Below are 20,365 nucleotides of genomic sequence, written 5' to 3' on the forward strand. Positions count from 1 at the left end.
TGTCCAGCCGCATTTAAGAAGGGCTCAGTCCATTTGCTGCAGCTTTGCACCATGTTAAACTTCCCAGAGATTTTGGAAAAAACAGACATTTACACGAAACGTTCATGAATTATTGGCTGGGTCATATAGCTTTGCACGCGCCGCAGTACACACTTGCTTCTTTGTAGATACAGCGCAGTTTGAACCTCTCAGCAAAATGGGGTCTTGTCATGTGCACTTCACACTGCCACTATTGGCCTCAATGTTAGTGCAGTAATACTCTAGTCTCTGTTGCCTCCGCAATCAGAAGATCCAGTAATATCTCAGTTAACCATTTCCCCCCCATCTCTGGCTACTGTAGTAAGTGAGATTATTGGGCACAGGTTGGTTGGAAGTAGTAACCCTCAACATGGGGTGCCTTTTTTTTCTTGTTCTTAATGAGAGCAGCAAAGGCCGTTTTGAAGAAAATTTTCTTTTACGATCATTTTTCATATCTTGATGGTATTCACTGATCCGCTTTCACAAAAAAAGGCAGGATTCTTAAATTTGATCCCCTAAGCCACCAGTACAAACTCTCAAATCCCATATACTACAAACTGTAAATGACTTCTTTGGTCATGGTTCATCGCTTGTCCAAATGATGATTAATCAGTTGTCTATGCCTCTAGATGTCCCAATAAAATTCCAAAGTAGGTCTGCCAGCGCTGACAGATCTCCCAATGTGTCCCTGGTCAATTTGCAATCAGTTGATGTGAATAACTGAGTTTCCATTGTCTTCGAAGTTGGGGTTTAGTTTTGTATAAGCCGGCTGGAATACTGAACATTCATTGTGTTCTCTTGCAGGTTTCATTGATAAGACAGGATAAATGCTATTTGAAATAAAGAAAAATGCAGGAAACACTCAGCAGGTCAAGCAGCATCTGCGGAGAGAGAAAGAGAGCTAATGTTTCAGGTTGAAGACCTTAGAACTGGGAAAAGTTGAAAATATAATAGGCTTTGGGGGGACGTGAGAGTAAAGAAAAAGCACAAACCCATAAATGGTGCCTGTGTGTCCAGTATCTGATCGAAAAATCTCTTGCCCATGTATCTCTGATATAAGACCAGTAGGGATCCAGTGTTTGGGAGCAGGAAATCGCCAGGTGTTTTGATAGCAGCAGTCTTAGAATATCTAATTTGTGAAAGAAAAGTGTGTTTTATTTGCATTTGCTGAGAACTTGATGTAAATAGACACTTTGGTAACTAAAATAAATGTTAGTTGCATGAATTGTAAGCCTGTTTAGGGTGTATAATGAAGTTATTGCTATAAATACACACGCAGTTCCCTCCCCCTGCCTTGCCCGTCCCCTGCTCCCCAGGGAGACAGATAGAAACAGTGATTCTCATTATAAGTCACTTCAGAAATTTGTGCAACTTTTCCATGCACGTCAGGCAGCCTGGTGACCTGACTTTGAATGCGATCCCAAATGGTTTCAGTGAAAACCTTTAATGAGCTGTTTCCAAAGGAATGAGTTGACTTGCGTTTTGACTGTCCCAATGCGAGTGTGCAACCTAAAGCTGCCTGCAGTTTGGCAGGACTTGATGCTGCATATGAGACACCAATTTAATGCGAATCAAAGTGAAGGTAATGAGAGCTTGATTTCTCCAATCTGTTTGCCCATTAACTATGAAAGTCAACCTGGTCTATTAAAACAACATAAGACAGTTAAGATTTTCGGGGCATCTGAACCTACTGGCTTTCATGAGACCTGCTTGGCTGAATGCGGATATATATCCTCTGCTACAAAGCATTAGAAAAAATATATAAATCCCTATACTCAAGCCGGCCAACGATAAATATTGTGCATTTTTAAAGAAATGTTCGGGAGACTTTAATATAACTTTGATGTGATGTTTGTGCCCTAAAACATTTTTTTTTAAATGTAATTTTTCAAACTGGATTCTCAGTTTAACAGCTTGATAGTTGCATTGTTACCTCTATGTTGGTGTGAAACCTGGTGGTCCGCTGACTTCTGGATCAGCAGGATTTCCTCCTTTGACCGGACGGTAATACCAAGTTGCTGTAAGAAGATGTACTTTTCGCTGGCTTCTCGAACACGCTTCAGCTTTGGGATTGAATGGGTGGTGGCTCTCAGTGACAGAAATTTTGTTCCTTACTGATGCAGGTGTGATAGGAGAGAGAACTGTCATTGATGGCTCTGCATTGCCTGCAACTGAACCGAGGGAAGCTGCACAGGAAATGCCACATAAGTGAGTATTTGGTTAAAGCTCTCTGTGATGGGGCATTAGATTTAGCTTTTATACTGATGACCTCAGTTTCCCTTAATGTCCATCAGTCTTGTTTTGTTTGTTTCTGAAATATCGGTTGCAGATAAAAATAGCATTGATTATTGTTGTAGGTTTTCAGAAACATGCAGGTAATCCCTCCCATTGGCTCAGTGGATAAATGCATTGTATGATGTGATACTGTGCCAAGGAAGATCCCAGCTACAGATCTTGAACTTCATTGAATCAGTTGATCTCAACCAGGGGCACCTTATGGGCGTGCAGTGTTTGGCATCCATTTCCATGGATTAGGGAAGGGAACAATCACATGGGATTCCTGTATCCATTCACTTCAGCGACCCTTCCTTGGTAAGGATGGAATTAACTTGGTTTGTGGTCAAGTTGACTCGACACTACCATCCAGGCCTGAATGTGGACAGTGACCACACAGGCTGAGGTAATAAAGGTGATCTGGCTCTGGGTGTAGGCTTACAGAATGGACTCACTGACTTGGAGAAGAAACGGGGTGAATAGACTAGTTGGTGGGGAAATATTTTTTTTCATTCATAGACTGCTTTATCTTGGTACACCATTGCCCAGAGTAAGACCGATTGCGTGACACATACATGCCTGATATTAATAACTCAATGTGTCGTTCTGCTGCTGATGCACAGCTTTGTTTAACCAGGGTTAGATCTACAAACTAGTTGCCAGTAGGGGATACTGAGATCACTTGCTTCTAATGACAGAAATCGCAGTTGGCAAGTGATTGTGGATTTTTCATTCCAACTCAGAAGAAATAGGCATGAAAGGACCTTTTTCTTTTTCTCCCTCTGCTTTTCACGGTTTGCTTGACAGACTCCAAACTACACAGCCTCAATAGTATAACGTTTAATTTTTAACAGCGTGAGTTAATGATTAAACTGAGGTTTCTAAGCAAGTTTAAAAAAAACTTGCTCAGTCACTTATCATTTGCCAGAAGTGTTAGCCTGTTTAACAGCAGAATGCTTTGCCTTTGATAGAAAAGATAGGAAAGAGCTGCTCATAGGCAAGAAACTAGTACAAGTGGAACAGTCTGAGCTTTGCTTTTACCCTTTGTTCACCATGGCTCTTCCATCGGTGAATGTGGGAGAAAAATTACTGCAGTCGTGTAACTTATGCACTGCCATTGATATAAATTGCACATCTTAATGCCTGTTTACACCTTGGACAGGCAGGGGAGGGGAGACAGGTGACCCCTCTGCCTTGGGATTTAAACCCTCAAATCAAATCTCAAACATACAGTGTACTACCAGGCTGAGCATGTGATGCGGTATTGCTCACTGGAAGTCAGAACTAAGTGAGTGTTTAGTGATGCTCTGAGTATAGTGTGTCCCTCCTATTTGTGGATAATGGTGCCAACAATGAAGGGAGCAGGAGTTCAGAGTAGATGGGTGTGTGGAAGACTTTGCAGACTGATGGGTGATGGACTTTTTCAGCTTCGCATAACCATTTTCCTGGGTGAGGAAGGATTCTCCTGTTGATCCCTCTGCCACTCATTCTGTGTCTCATCTCCTGCCTTTGCACAGATGCATGTTTAAGCTCCAAAGCACTTCTCTCCTGTCACTTCAGCAAGCCCTTGGCGTCTGCCAGTGACCAGTCTGTACCAAGAAACAATTACCATGCTGCCCTGCCTCGGGACTTTTCACTCTGTCCTTGTAGCACCCTTGTTGTCTGCCCTCCTTTCTTCTGCTATCCACCGGTTCTCCGTAAGCACCTGCTTTGCAAATGTGTATCATCCATCCTAACATGTCCAGTTCCACAGTGTTGGAACATTGATTAATGTAGCTTTAATACATATGCTGTCAGCATATATTTTGTCCCTGTCCTACCTAATACAAAGTAAGCTGAGGAGGTGTCCATGGTGGAACCTGTTCAGCTGTTGAGTCTGCATTCAGTGTCCATGTTTCAAACCCACACAGAAATTGGTAAGAACAGCCAGTTCTGTTAAGAACATATGTATGAGTAACTGCAGCTCGTTGAGCTCCATCCTGTGGTAGAAATATGCAGCTACAGGAGAAACTGTATACCTGTATTTCAATGTGGGATTACCTAGACAGACCATTCAGCCCAGCCAACCTGTGCCAGTGTTTGTGCTGCACGAGTCTCCTCCCAGTCTATTTGCACAGAATCACAGAATTGTTACAGCGCAGGAGGCGGCCGCTTGGCCCATGTCTGTGACTCACCCTGTCAACATATCCTTCTGTTCCTTCCTCCCTTGTGCTTATCTTGTATTGCAGCTGTGCTATTTGCCGCAACCACTTCATGTGGTAGCAAGTTCCATGTTCTCACCGCTCTCAGAATAGAGAAGTTTCTGCTGATTTTCCTTTTGGATTTATGGGCCCGTAGCTTTCAATTAGCTATCGTTCATAAAAATCTCCTCGTCTTTGCAAATGACTCTTGGGATTATCAGTTTCAGGTTATTAGAACACGAGGCTGTTACATCCAAACCCTATGATGCTTTTGACCCAATGTTCGCATACACACACTTTTTCAGGAGGAGGGCCCGCTATAGCGATCAAATGTGAAGACCTCTGCTGGAGCTAACCGTAGTGCCATGTGGCCAACCAACATGAGATCAGCTGAGCTCAACAGAGCAGAGGTCAAATCTGGGAACTTCTAACTTCTCCAGCTTAGCTACTCCCTACAATATGTCGACGCCTAAATACATAATTTACTATGTAGGTTTCCCCATTGCATCACTGAAATGGACACAGTCTAAACCCTGCATCCTCTCTACAGACCAAAGAGAAAAAAGCGGGGCCACATTATAGATGCAGACGGAATGTTTCAGCTGTTTCACTGTCCGCACGAAGGATGCAGCCAGGTGTACATCACGCTGAACAGCTTCCAGGCAAGTACTAACCCTCAGCGATTGGCATAATCTGTTTGAAAGATTAAATAGTCAATGGTTTGTCATTAATTCAAGGTTGGGGGGTGGGGGGGCGGAGACAAGAAGTTCTCACTGACCCTTCATGCACAAGGCAGAGGATGGCAGCAAGGTTGTCAAACACCTACAAAGAAACCATGGTATGATTGGATGTAGTCAGAAGGTTATCACCAAATTTTTGTCATATCAATGAAATATCGTTGCCTCATGTATTTTGTTTACAAACCCAAAAATCTGAAAGGCTGATGTCCACACCATCAAAATCTGGTGGTTTAATCTCCATAAGACATAGGAGCAGAAATGAGGCCATTCGGCCCATCGAGTCTGCTCCACCATTCAATCATGGCTGATAAGTTTCTCAAACCCATTCTCCCGCCTTCTCCCCGTAACCTTTGATCCCCTTACCAATCAAGAACCTATCTATCTCCGTCTTAAATACACTCAATGACCTGGCCTCCACAGCCTTCTGTGGCAATGAACTCCATAGATTCACCACTCTCTGGCTAAAGAAGTTTCTCCTCGTCTCTGTTCTAAAAGGTCTTCCCTTTACTCTGAGGCTGTGCCCTCGGGTCCTAGTCTCTCCTACTAATGGAAACATCTTCCCCCATGTTCACTCTATCCAGGCCTTTCAGTATTCTGTAAGTTTCAATCAGATCCCCCCTCATCCTTCTAAACTCCATCGAGTATAGACCCAGAGTCCTCAAACGTTCCTCATATGTTAAGCCTTTCATTCCTGGGATCATTCTCGTGAACCTCCTCTGGACCCTCTCCAGGGCCAGAACATCCTTCCTGAGATACGGGGCCCAAAATTGCTCACAATATTCTAAATGTGGTCTGACCAGAGCCTTTAAAGCCTCAGCAGCACATCCCTGCTTTTATATTCTAGTCCTCTCGAAATAAATGCCAACATTGCATTTGCCTTCCTAACTACCGACTCAACCTGCAAGTTAACCTTAAGAGAATCCTGGACTAGGACTCCCAAGTCCCTTTGCACTCCAGCTTTCTGAATTCTCTCCCCATTTAGAAAATAGTCTATGCCTCTATTCTTCCTACCAAAGTGCATGACCTCACACTTACCCACATTGTATTCCATCTGCCACTTCTTTGCCCATTCTCCTAACCTGTCCAAATCCTTCTGCAGCCTCCCCGCCTCCTCAATACTACCTGTCCCTCCACCTATCTTTGTATCATCTGCAAACTTAGCCAGGATGCCCTCAGTTCCTTCATCTAGATCATTAATGTATAAAGTGAAAAGTTGTGGTCCCAACACTGACCCCTGCGGATCTCCACTAGTCACCGGCCGCCATCCTGAGAAGGACCCCCTTATCCCTACTCTCTGCCTCCTGCCAGGCAGCCAATCTTCTATCCATCCAGCCTCTAACACCATGGGCTCTTATCTTACTGAGCAGCCTCCTGTGCGGCACCTTGTCAAAGGCCTTCTGGAAGTCCAAGTAGATAACATCCATTGGCTCTCCTTTGTCTAACCTACTCGTTACCTCCTCAAAGAATTCTAACAGATTTGTCAGGCATGACCTCCCCTTGATGAAACCATGCTGACTTTGCCCGATTTTACCATGCACTTCCAAGTATTCTGAAATCTCATCCTTAATAATGGACTCTAAAATCTTACCAATGACCGAGCTCAGGCTAATCGGCCTGTAATTTCCCGTCTTTTGCCTCACTCCCTTCTTAAACAGGGGGGTTCCATTAGCGATTTTCCAGTCCTCTGGGACCCTCCCTGACTCCAGTGATTCCTGAAAGATCACCACTAACGCCTCCACTATCTCTTCAGCTATCTCCTTCAGAACTTTAGAATCTCATTTCCAGATGAAGCCAATGTGGCCTACAGATAATTCAGTGTTGTTTTTTTCACTTTTTTTTTGGAAAAAAGAATTGCCTATAATGTACATTCAGCGATATAAATAACACTGCAAAGTGGGAATCTGGTGCCCAAAACAATTCAAATTGTGTTGATTTGAATGAAGCAACTTTGGATTAAAGAGCACATTGTACCCTTGTAAGATCAGCGGTCATATTTTTGTCCACAAATTTTGGAAACTCATTACTTAAACTAAGCAAAAAGCAAAATACTTTGGATGCCGGGAACCTGAAACAAAAACAAAGCGCTGGAAAAGCTCAGCAGGTCTAGCAGCATCTGTGGAGAGAGAAACAGTGTCAACGTTTCGAGTCTGTATGACCCTCCTTCAGCTCTGAAGAAGGGACATACGAATTCGAAATGTTAACTGCTTCTCTCTCCACAGATGCTGCTCGACCTGCTGAGTTTTTCCTGCATTTTCTGTATTTTATACTTAAAGCAAGCATTTTGAATTTGGAAATCCGTTTTAAGAATTCTCCAGGTATCAATTGACAGCAAGCAAGTCCATGTCTGTCCTTGATTCTTGTAATCTCAAACTATAGCAGCAAGGCAAAATCTTCACGAACATATTTTGAGAGCAGCACCATACTGGCCTTCCAATGTTCCTCTCATTGACATCCCCATCCAGTAAGATGGCAGCCAGCGGTGGAGTCTGTAAACCTGTTGGCCATCCATTAAAGCCAAGAACAGGTGGGTCCATGCTGCCACCCCGGCATGAGAAATCGGATCATTTCTAATTCTCTTTGCAGCCGGAGCAGAAGAGCTGCCTGCGCTCTTATCAAAAAGAAAAGCTTGCCATTATATATTGCAAAGCACTTCACATAGCCAGTGTTCCCTTCAAGACGCGTGTCTGACCACGCAGCAGTCTTAAAGGGACCACACCGCGTAATAAACGGCAAAATTGACGGGAAGGGTATAGACAGCGCTTGATGTGGTGTATTTGCCTTTGTGTAGTGTGGCAATGTTGCACGAAGCAAGATGCCACAAACTATAACGAGATGACTAATCTGCTTTAGTTAAGTCAAAGCACCAGAAGACTGCACAGCAACTCGATGCACAATGGTTTCACGTAAATAGTTTCCTGTTTTACTATCATATCAATTAAACTTCATTTGTTTCATCCTTTTTCTCTAGTTATTAATGACCAAGTTCATTTGCATGTTCTAGTTTATACATTCTAGTAGTTAAATGCAAGAATTTTTTGTAAAACCAGGACAATGAGTCAAAGCTGCAAGGAGATATCCTACTTATATTACACTTGAATACCAAATGCTTAAGCACTTGCAGCTTGTTAAATGATTCAAATAATTGTCGTAAGCAATATTGTCACTGTGCTTGTTTAAGAAACTACTACCAGTGTGCTAGTGGACAAACAGCAATAAATTTCATCCACTTCAATGTGCCAATATGCTGCTTGTGCAATAACTCTTAATCCATCTCCTCAATTGCTCCCACTGCTATCATCAACAGTGACAAACCTGCAGCCACCAGTGCATCACTTTCCACATAGCTCAAAATCCTCTTAAGTGGATGCATCCCCCAACCAACCAATTGAAAACGAAGAATGCATCAATTGTAATTCCCTCAAAAAAAAATTGATTCTGCAATTCTGGACCGTTTAATTTCCTCAACCAACTAAAACAGATTATCTGGTCATTATCACATTGCTGTTTGTGGGAGCTCGTTATGCACAAATTATGCATTGCCTACATTACAACAGTGACTACACTTTAAAAGTGCCTTATTGGTTGTAAAGCATTTTAGGGTTTGTGGTCATGAAAGGCACTATATAAATGCAAGTTCTTTGTTTCTTCAATTATGTTGCTGGTATTAATTCACATTTCAAATGGATACAGTTGGAAGGATTTGCACAAAAATTGCTTGCATTGCTTAGAAAATGGCAATTTAGCACAATGGTTCTGCAGACCAGAAAGAGACAACCTGTTGCAGCTTGAATGGGTGATTTTGATTGGGTGATTTTGATTGGGTTGGGGTTGGTGATGATGGAAAGGAAATAGCATATAACCCAGTCTTGATACTTTGTACACTTGTGGATAGCAAAACTGAACCTGATTCAGAGCCACGATTATGCACTGACTTGCAGTCAGTATCCTGATTGCAACCTTGCCAGTGATTGAGTATGGAACAATGGATGAAAGACCCATACCAAAAACAAAAATACCTGGAAAACCTCAGCAGGTCTGGCAGCATCTGTGGAGAGGAGCACAGTTAACGTATCGAGTCCGAATGACCCTTCAACAGAACTAAGTAAAAATAGAAGAGAGGTGAAATATAAGCTGGTTTAAGGGGGGTGGGACAAGTAGAGCTGGATAAAGGGCCAGTGATAGGTGGAGATAACCAAAAGATGTCAGAGACAAAAGGACAAAAGTGTTGAAGGTGGTGATATTATCTAAGGAATGTGCTAATTAAGGGTAGAAAGCAGGACAAGCAAGGTACAGATAGCCCTAGTGGGGGTGGGGTGGGGGGAAGGAATCAAAAAAGGCTAAAAGGTAGAGATAAAACAATGGATAGAAATAGATTTAATAATGGAAGTAGGTGGGAAAAGAAAAATCCAAATAAATTATTGGAAAAAAAAGTGTGGGGGAGAGAATCGGAAAGGGAGTGGGGATGGAGGAGAGAGTTCATGATCTAAAATTGTTGAACTCAATATTCAGTCCGGAAGGCTGTAAAGTGCCTAGTTGGAAGATGAGGTGCTGTTCCTCCAGTTTGCGTTGAGTTTCACTGGAACAATGTAGCAAGCCAAGGACGGACATGTGGGCATGAGAGCAGGGTGGAGTGTTGAAATGGAGTGATGAAAGACCCATGGTCACCACCTGACTTCTGGGGAGAAGGAAGGCATACAAAAAGACTAGAGAGTCAAATTTAATAACTTTTAAGTGTTGCTTGTTTGTCTAAAAGGAAAATGTTGCCCCTTTTAATTTTAAAAAAACATTTCTTTCTGATCAGAACCACGTCAACCTTGTGCACAGAAAAGGGAAAACGAAAGTCTGTTCTCATCCAGGCTGTGGAAAGAGGTTTTATTTATCCAATCATCTACGGAGACACATGATCATTCACTCAGGTGGGTTTGCGATAAAACTCTACAGCCATTATGTGAGAGATTTTAGTTACCACTTTTAACGAGAAGGTTGCTTTTCCAAATTGCAACCTGCTCATATAGGTTGGAAGCCACGAAAACATATTCTTTAAGCTTATACTTGTCTTGAATAATGCAGATACCATCAATGAAAGGCTCTTGTGAGCTTTGATCTCTAGTCACCAGCTGCAACCTCTTGTGACTGATAAGGAGCTGTTTTGTATGTAGTGCTGGTTTATTGCACATGAAGGTAATTTGAGTCCTTGGCTGCATCTCCCACATGTTAATTAGAAATCTAAATTGGATAATTAGGTCCTTGTAACCCATTGTGCAGTTTTTTTTTGTCTTCAGATGGATATCGGTAGGGGTTTAGAGAAGAGTGACCAAATTGGTTCAGACCATGAACGCATTATCTAGATGAAGCTTATCTGTCCTATCGGTTTCCCTGGGAAATAGGTTTGGGGTTTGTGTCCATGAAAATTATACATTTTCTATTGGAGAGAATGAATTGAAGGACCGCTTAATATTTTCTTGTAGGTGCAGCCCTATGGAACTGAAATTGCTTTCCTTGGGGACATGACCTAGTCCTTCAAATTATAAACGGGGTAGCTGATGTTGATATAAGTAGGTGGTGGTGTATGTAAATACAAAAGAGTTGAGCTTTATGGTGAAGCCAAAGATTCATGGAAATGGAATTGAAGATTATAAGGAGCAGTATCGGTAGAAATGTTGAATAGTTCACAGAGCACACGGAGAAATTTACACAGGGCGTGGCACAGTTATCAGGAGGAAGCTCCGAGTTTTGGAACTTGAGAATTTTTACCCGTGTTTATTTACCTCCTTTAGAAAATTTAGAAATGTGATTAGGCCATGACAACACAAGATTCTAAATGCTCCAGTTTTCTCTTGCACATAAGTGTTGAGCAATTGGCCTCAGGGCTAATGCAGCCCTAATAATCTCGCTGTGAAAACTCAAGTAAAACTCTGTCCTTTTTCCCCTGCTTGCTGACTGATTTGTGCTGTTTGAATTCTGTGGCCATGGAGGTTTGAGAGTAATGACTTTTGGAACTGTTGCCCTGGTGATAAAACTTTAATTAGAACACCATGATCTGTTAATATAAGCAAATAAAAATATACACGCATTAATATGAGCAGGCATTTGAGCTTCATGTATGGTACCCAAGGCTTGAAAGTATAAACCTGTACATCCTGTGGAGACCAAAATCTTGGATAGCTGTATGTCAGTATAATTTTTTTATTTGTATGGTTGGGGAATTGGTTGCAGTTGGATGTTGAGGTTAACAATCCATTCAGCGGCTTCAGCTGATGCAGTGTGAACGGTTATGATGCTGCCAGGAATGGATCCCTCGGGGCAGGAGTTCAGTACGTGGGCAGAGCGTCCTGACTTGGATGGCCACCGTCACGGTTTGAGCTGATCCTCGTGTTCCACTGGTGGAGCAGGGGGGGGTCACGTCTTCCCCCGGCCCGCCCTCAACCGGTCCGCCCGCCCTCAACCGGTCCGCCCGCCCTCAACCGGTCCGCCCGCCCTCAACCGGTCCGCCCGCCCTCAACCGGTCCGCCCGCCCTCAACCGGTCCGCCCGCCCTCAACCGGTCCGCCCGCCCTCAACCGGTCCGCCCGCCCTCAACCGGTCCGCCCGCCCTCAACCGGTCCGCCCGCCCTCAACCGGTCCGCCCGCCCTCAACCGGTCCGCCCGCCCTCAACCGGTCCGCCCGCCCTCAACCGGTCCGCCCGCCCTCAACCGGTCCGCCCGCCCTCAACCGGTCCGCCCGCCCTCAACCGGTCCGCCCGCCCTCAACCGGTCCGCCCGCCCTCAACCGGTCCGCCCGCCCTCAACCGGTCCGCCCGCCCTCAACCGGTCCGCCCGCCCTCAACCGGTCCGCCCGCCCTCAACCGGTCCGCCCGCCCTCAACCGGTCCTGGGCCGTCCAGATTTTCCGTGGAGGATTGAAGCCTGGAGCTTCAGCGCTCGGGTCAGTCACCAGGTTGTGGCTGGTGATGTTTGCAGTCACCCGGGAGGTGCGCCATCGAGAGGTGGGGCTGTCGTCAGTTCGTAGGATGTTGAGGTGCGTTCCATTAGGGGCTACGGGATTTCAGACGAGAGCTTGGTTTTTTTTTTTGAGGTCCTGTGCCAAAGGGAGGCAGGTGTTTTCCCTGCTGAGATCAGGAGGCTCAATGTGTGCCATTCCCAACATGCTGGCACCAATCCGACATAGTGGCCATTACCCAGCCAAGGAAACCACTCGACCGCCCACACAGCTACCGTCCCATCGCCCTGCTCTCAATAACATATAAGGTTAGTTACAGTAACACTCAGTGACACCTTTGATTGTAATTAATCCCTCATGTTTTCAAAAAAAAAAATAATAATGTGCCCTGGGAAAGATGCAAGCCTGTAACCTTATGGGATTGAAACTACATCAGGGGTCAATTTATGCCAGAGACAAGACTGTGGTTTATAAACAACAAAGCTCTGTGACGAAATTAGACCGACAGCTTTGTAACTTGCTTCCGGTAGCAGTATTATATAATGCAGTGTTTTCAGTGAATATAAATAACATTAAAACCTACTACTTCACTTAACTTCAGCCGAGCTGATACATGCAGAATGGACTGCAGGGCATAACGAGGGCTACTGGCAGGACCCTGTGATTTATGGAAATAGACAGAGGCCTCCAGTTTTAAGACTATAGTTTTAACAGACTTTGCAGAGAAGTTCTAATACTTTTAGAAAACATCTGGCCCCAAGGGCATTTTATAAACTCAACACCTACCCTGATACAAGCTAGATTTTTGCGGCCGAGATAAGAAAATTGCAAGCATGCTGATGTCGTGTCAGTGAAAGGAGTTTACGTTTTGTAAAGCCCAGGACACGCCATTTGGCACAAGGCAGCGTTTGTTGCCAATTCCACTGCTTTTGACACAGTATGTTGTGTGTATGTGCTTCTCCAAAGTGCAATAAAATTGCCCAGGTATCGCGCAGTAAAGATGTTGGCATCTCAGCAGTGACGAACGCGCCTTGCTTCATCTCTGCCAAAATTTGATTCAAAGAGGCCAAAAATAGCTGGTCATTTCTCATCAGGGCTCGTGCCCAAAGAATAGATACTCGGCAAGGTGCAAGTAGCAACTGAATGGGTTGGCAGGCTGGCAATAAAGATCTTTAATGCGCTCGGTAGTATGACCTGAGTATAGATATGGAAATGCCATGGTTATGATACCAGACCATCGGTCCAGTGGTCCTGGCCTTAAATCCTGTGACAATTTATGAAAGTGAATTTAATAAACCTGTGTGTTCGGACTGGCGAGAAATGACCGTGAAAGAAACCTGTTGCAAAACTCGTTCAATACCCTTCAGTAGAGGGACCATCCCTATCCTGCCTAACCAATGCGTAATTTTAATTTAATGCCCTCTAAGGTGGGCTACCAAGCCACTCTGAGATGATCAGCATCCAATTGGGTCAGATAGGCATGAGCGTGAAATGCAGCCACCTTAGTGTCACTAAGAATAAATTTAGGGGAAAAAAAACATCTGCCAGTAACATCTAGTGGCACCATATTGACCCTGCACCAGTCTACCTCCTCGTGGGCCACAGGGGTACAGATCCTATAACATCCAGGACCATCCACACAGTTTAAATTTATAGTCCTGTAACTTGCATATAACTCAATGATGCCAGCAGACTTGATGTTTCATTTCAGATTTACCCAATGATGAAGCGCAGAAGTAAGGACAGCACCTTGCAGATCCCTTCAGACAATACTCATGGCAAATGAGAAATAAGCACAAATAGGACTGAGTTGCTGTTTAGGGAGGAGGTTGGGTGGGCTCAAAGGGCACAGAGCGGAAGGCTCCATCTCATGATATCCATTTGGGAATTTGGCTGTAGACAGTTGGATCCATCGGTCTCGGGACAAGGGCTATTTCGGACTGAGGTGAGAAATTCCTTCACTGAATTGTGAATCTTTGGAATTTTTTTTTTTACCTCAAATGATCATCAGTCGTCGAATAAATTCAAAATTGAGATTGATGGATTCTGGGCACTAAGGGAATCAAGGCATGTATGGATTGGGCAGGCAAGTGGAGTTGAGGTAGAAGATCACCCATGAATGATGGAAGAGGCTCAAGGAGTTGAATGGCTGACTCCTATTTCTTGTGTTCCTTTGTACTTACCTGACGCAGCGCTGGCAGTGTTTGTTTCCTGCTTTTTCAGGCCTTGTGTTTTTATGACACTAAGTGGCAGAGTGGGGAACTACCAGGCGAGTACCACGCTCAGGTAATTAAAAAAAAAAAATTGACTTGCCTACACTTGGGTTTTAAAGGACTAGGCCGTGTGACTGAGGGCAGCAGTAAGGAGCTTCAAAGTTTGGAGTCCTGAGAGAGAATTAGTTAAAGTAAGTCTTGATTTCAATACTGTGAAAGTGCAACTTAGCAGGAAGAGCATGTGGGAACGTTGATAATTCACTTATCAGACAAGGTTTTCTTGGATCCTGTCCAGCAGTGTGAGAGAAGTGCTGGGCTCCCAGATACAGAAGGAGCGTCCCAAGTCTTTGAGAAATTATTGAGTGGTGATGAAATGTTTGGTATGAAAGAGGAGACTTTGTTTATTGGAAGATAACTTCATGCAGGTTGCTTTAAATCCGTCTTAACTTAAAAAATAAGCTCAAAATTGCTGGTTTTAATTTTAGCTTTCTGTCCCCCCCCCCTAGGTGTGCGAGATTTTATCTGTGAGACGTGTGGCAAGTCATTCAAAAGGAAGAACCACCTTGAAGTTCATCGAAGGATGCACACGGGGGAGACACCTCTCCAGTAGGTTTCTCGTTGCATTGCAGTTCTCTTAAGGAAAGCAGCTGAGCTATTTTGCTTGTAGTTTTGCCTTGTGTTCCCCTCACTTGGAAGTTTTTGAACTTTCGAGTAAGCTGAGCATCTTAATTGCATTTCAGATTTATTAATATATTTTGCTCACTTGCGGTAAAAGATGTCACCGTGGAAAGGAGCTTTCGTTCTATTTTTTTCTTTGGCCCCAAAGTGTCAGTGTCAAGCCCTTCCAAGCCGTGTACAGCACAGACGTAGGCAGGGTAAAGTTCTGTCTACAGTGCCCAACAATGTGCCAACTCTGTAACTACCTTTCGTCCCCGCTGAGATTACCCTTTCGATGCCAAGTGTTATTGTACCCACTCGGACCTCGGTGGATACTTCGCAATTTTGTTTCCTCGCAGTGAAAGCTCATCCTACCAGGTCTCAGACATGAGGGGATAGTACAGTGCACTGCCCTTAGTTCCCTGAAGTTCAGTGCATTTTACACCCATGATTTGATTGGCATTAAAACTGCCCACGAAGCCCTGTTTTCGGTGTCAAATAAGATACCTGACAGAGCAATCATTCTGATCATTAAAGAAAAACCCAGGAGCGAGGGTTTAAAAAAAGCTCCAAATTGCTAAGCCACACTTGTAACCTGCTCTAATCTTTAGTGTAAGTTAAAGAAGTTGCTTGCCATTCAACCATCTTTATACTTTACGCTGTGTTAGTTAAACTTGTGCAGGCAAGTGGGATTAAAGGAAAAACATGCCAGCCTCCTGCCTTTCCCACTCTTCTTGTTATTCCTTTCCTTTGGCCGATTATAAAAAAAACAGTTCAAAGTCAGGTGGAAGAAAGATTATACAGATGCCAGCTCATATGTCTTTCTGCTTCTGGCACTGAAGGAATAAATTCAAGGAGGCAGGCAGAGGGCAGTGATGCTTTTCAGGCTTGATAGGATTTCTATTGTACAGCCCACTAGCAGAGAGAGATTAATTTCCATAAGGGACTAAGTGAGACGAGGACACTCAGACGCACCCTCTGTGGGTAAATGCGCTGCACTTGGTATCCCACGTGAACCAGAAAGCCCCTCGTTCGGACTCAGTCGGTGCCGAGTTGGATGGTCGCGCTTGGGAGTCCTGTAGTTGACGTTCTTGCCCCTGAGCTGGGGAAGGTAGCAACATCAGCCCGAGTCTGTTCAGGTACCCCTGTGGGAAGGCTTAGGCATGAAGTGGATGAAGTGAAAGAAAAGGGGGAGCAAGGTGCATAACAGGCGGTCAATCTGCCATCTCCCTTTATTTGCGCTCCGCTGAAGTTGAATTCCGCCCCCTTTATATTTACTGGCCTTTCCATTTCGGTATAATCAAAATCCCACTATCATCAATGAATTGCTAGTGACCTCCCAGAGCTAATAGTAAAGCCAATGAACCATCATGGCTCAGATTTGCTTCCCGGCCAGGCCAGCAATAGGAGAGTGACAGCTGGTTGTAGTCACTTCTGGGCTACAGAGGACGAAGTTAGCTCGAGTTCCCACTTATTTCAGGGACTAAGCATCTTCTAAAGAAGAGGCTGACCACTGGGGAAATTTGGCCTTCTCAGTCTGAAAAAGAGATGTCTGAGGAAAATCTGCTTGCCATGTAAGATGGACAAGGGGCATGGGAAAAGTAAATTGATTACATTGAGAATGGAGGGGCACAGATTCAAGCTCGTAAAGAAAAGACTTAAAATAAAAAGAAAAGTAAAATGTGAAAAGAAGCAAAATAGGATGCTGGAAATTTGGAATAAAAAAAAAAATTGGAAATACTCAGCAAGTCTGGTCTGCAGAGAAAAGCAAAGTAAATGTTTCAGGTCAGTGATGAACTGATGTAAGGTCATTGACCTGAAATGTTAACTCTGTCCCTCTCTCCGTGTGCTGCCAGACCTGCTGAGTAATTTCCAGCCTTCTCTGCCTTGCAAAGATGAAAGACTTGCATTTCTATAGCAGCTTTGACCACCTCTGGACATCCCAAAACACTTTTTTGGCCAACAACTTACTTTTGAAGTGTAGCCACTGTTGTAATGTAGCAGATGTTGAGCCTTTCCCTCCCTAATGGCACCGTGGGCGTCCCTGCACCACATGGACTGCAGCGGTTCAAGCAGGTGGCCCACCACCACCACCTTCTCAAGGGTAATTAGGGATGGGCAAATAAATGCTGGCCCAGCCAGTGACGCCCACACCCTGTGAAAGACCATTTTTAAAAATGTGTACAGCAAGCTCCCACAAAGTTACGATGACCAGATGATCTGTCACTACAAGACTGATATCAGGAAGCCCTTCCATGCATAGAGTGATCAGCACGTGGAGTGGACTCCTAGACAGAGCAGTGGTAGCAAATGCCCTTAAAAATCAGTTTAGAGACTTGCTGGAATGATGAGAGGGAGGTGAGGTGATTCTTGGGTGGATGAGCTAAGTCCTCATCACGTGGGCAAAGTGTGGAGTTGAGAATTGGAATGTTGAACCGTGCTTGGTGTGAACGAGGTCAATATTGATCAGGGTTTTTTTTTTCCCCTCCCCCCACCCACCCACCCACGGTGTTTAAAGGTGTGAAATCTGTGGCTATCAGTGTCGACAGAGGGCGTCGCTGAACTGGCACATGAAGAAACACGACACGGAGATACAGTACAACTTCACCTGCGAATACTGTGGCAAGAAGTTTGAGAAAATGGACAGTGTCAAATTTCACAAGTTAAAAAGCCACCCCGAGTGTCAAACCATGTGACACTACTGGACTTGGACTGTGGTAATACTTGAGGCACGTGCACACAAACCCTCCTTGACTCTGTGTAAATTCTGTGCAAGTACTATGACTATATGGAAAATGAAATTTTATATTATTTTCAGCTTTTTCTCTATATTAAATATTTTCAAATGAGGGGGGGAGAATGGAGTGGGGGAGGGGAGGGGGGCGGGGGCCGAATGCAATGAGCTTACTTGAATCTTGGGCCAGTGCAATCCCTGGTGCCGAGGTGGGTGTGTCACAAATTGCAATGCACTCTGAACTGACCTGATGAAGCCAAAGGTGGACTTGGTGCTGAACTTGTAAGTGTCTTGCAATTAAATAGCATCGTCTTTAAACTCCTGATTACCAGTGGGTCTCAGAATGGCATGCAGCGGGTTTGGTGGCGCACAGTGCTGTCACCGGTGAGCGTTCTTCTGCCTGGAGCTCCGGTGAATTATCTCGTTGGGCCGCTCTGCAGCAGTGGCCGTCAGTAACGTGGCCTGAATCAAGCCCCAGTTCACCTGCTTTCCAAGAGGTTGAAAAGCAGCCTTTAGGAGCCCGTCGCGGCCACCTCCAGACAATCCTTTTTACGGAACGACAACCTGCCCAGCTCCAAGTGAACAGTGGGCTGGCGGGCAAGAGAAAGAGGCACGTTTTACTATTTAGGAACAAAAACCAATGGCAGCAAATGAATCGGCCCATCCAGATAATCATTTTTACCTTGAAGTCATTTTTTGGGGTGTAGTTCCATGCCCATGCGGCTATTATTTATACCTGGGCTTTGCTGTTAGTTGGCCACTGAAGCGCACGAGGCATCACCTGTGCGCCAGTCTCTCCTCACCTGATGCCCACACAGACACTGGGGCCAATTGTCGTGCCCTTTATACCACCTGGGCTGAGGTTAACTAACGCTCAGCGCAGAGCAGGGAATGAAATGTGGGACCTTCCTGCTTTGTGTGGCTCGGTTACTGTGGGGTCATTAGGAAGCAAAGGGTTGCCATGAAAATTGGAAAATGTAGCAAGAGCGAGCTTGGCAGGCCAAGTAGAAGCAATGTTTTTAACGTGGTCATTACCATGTTACTGGCTGATACTGTCACCTCAGTGTATGTGACTTGCTGACCCAGGTTTATTGAACCCCCTGTAGATTTTAGCAGGGCACAGGCTAAAAGCAGACTGAAGCATCCCCCTCTGCTATCGCTGTTGGTTTTAAAAAAAAATTCAGCCTGTCCAGTGATATGCAGTTCTGCTGTGTGCGGAGCTTAGCTGGTCTTTGCCAGGCTGGCATTCGGGGTGCAGTTGGCCTCAGTGCCTCTGGGTCACTGAGGAGCAAAATCACTACCCAGGGCTGGAAAGTGCAAGGGGTAAATGTTTGGTGAGTGCAGAGTCAAGATTGGCTGCGATGTTCCCCCCCATCCCTCCCACTCACTGAGATTGCAAAAGTGACCAAGTTGGTGAGGTACCAGCGAGTGTACAGAATCGTGCCCTTGTGTGAATTTTCACCTTGAGAAGAGGGTGGAGGTTTGGAAGAGGAAAGAAAAACACACGCTGTATCCTATTTGGCCACTGCTCCTGTTTACATTGACCATTCCACTGAAAGGCCTATGGGTTAGACAACATGAGCAGAAAGTGACTCTGTGTACAACTGGAGAGAGAGAGCTGAGGGGGCAAGCAATATAACGCTGGAGCTGTAAACTCAGGTTTAATCTTTGAGCATTGATAGTTTTGATAAGGCCTCTCAAATTCTTGCCATTGGAAACTTGTAGACGTTAGATTTATTCACTCTCTTTCTAGCACATATCTAATCACCCCCCGACCCTACATTAGCACGGGCAGCATAAGGGAAAGTGGACTTGAGTTGTTATTCGCTCATTGGGTGTGGGTGTCGCTGGCTGGGCCAGCATTAATTACCCATTCCTAATTGCCCTTGTTCAGAGGACACTTAAGAGTCAACTACCTTGCTGTGGGGTTTGGAGTCACATGTAGGGCCAGACCAGGTAAGGACGGCAGATTCCCTTCCCTGAAGGACATTAGTGAACCAGATGGATTTTTAAGAACAATCAGCAATGGTTTTGTCGTCATCATCATCATCAGACTTTTAATTCCAGATTGTTATTGAATTCAAATTCAGGATTCGAACCCTGGCCCCCCTAGAGCTTTATCCTGGGTCTCTGGATTACTATCTGGAGATGATACCATGACACCACTGCACCCCCCGTGCCCCCCCTCCCCAGCCTTCTGGGATGCCAGCGTCAGACTCTTGGGGTCTTTCACTCTTGGCCAAACCCCCTTCATGCATTGTCTGTATGCGTTGCCCATGTCTTTAGTTGGTGTTGGCATTGGTGGCCTTCAATAGTAATTATTTAAGTGAAGAGAAATTGGAGAGTGGGGTATAAAGAGTTATAATTCCTGGATTTGCAGTCAGGCTTTTACAGTTACCCCGCCCCGTGGACATTCGCCTAGGCAGTTAACCAAGCTGGAAAAAGTGTATGGGCTCACTGTGAAAGTGTCCACAACTGTTGGCACTTGCTGTTTAGATTCCCAGAGGCCGAGCAGACATTCTGGGCAAAGCACCAGAGTCAACAGTGGCTGTGGGACCACACCCCCGACGGCAGACAATGTCCTCGGGCTGGGAGCGAGAGTAATGGGATG

At 44.9% G+C, this 20,365-nt stretch overlaps 1 protein-coding gene across 1 annotated transcript in view; it reads left to right on the plus strand.

Annotated features, from left to right (window-relative positions):
* znf653 (zinc finger protein 653) overlaps positions 1 to 17,837 on the plus strand; it is a 30,377-nt gene extending 12,540 nt beyond the window's left edge. The window contains exons 4-8 of the mRNA XM_078531430.1: positions 2,142 to 2,226; positions 5,023 to 5,134; positions 10,014 to 10,128; positions 14,870 to 14,969; positions 17,539 to 17,837. Coding sequence (XP_078387556.1) covers positions 2,142 to 2,226; positions 5,023 to 5,134; positions 10,014 to 10,128; positions 14,870 to 14,969; positions 17,539 to 17,716 — 590 coding nt within the window. The 3' untranslated portion in view covers positions 17,717 to 17,837. The remainder of the gene's footprint in view (positions 1 to 2,141; positions 2,227 to 5,022; positions 5,135 to 10,013; positions 10,129 to 14,869; positions 14,970 to 17,538) is intronic.
* The last annotated feature ends 2,528 nt before the right edge of the window (positions 17,838 to 20,365 follow it).

The sequence above is a fragment of the Cetorhinus maximus genome, chromosome 28 (genome assembly GCF_964194155.1).
Source record: "Cetorhinus maximus chromosome 28, sCetMax3.hap1.1, whole genome shotgun sequence".
NCBI lineage: Eukaryota > Metazoa > Chordata > Chondrichthyes > Lamniformes > Cetorhinidae > Cetorhinus > Cetorhinus maximus.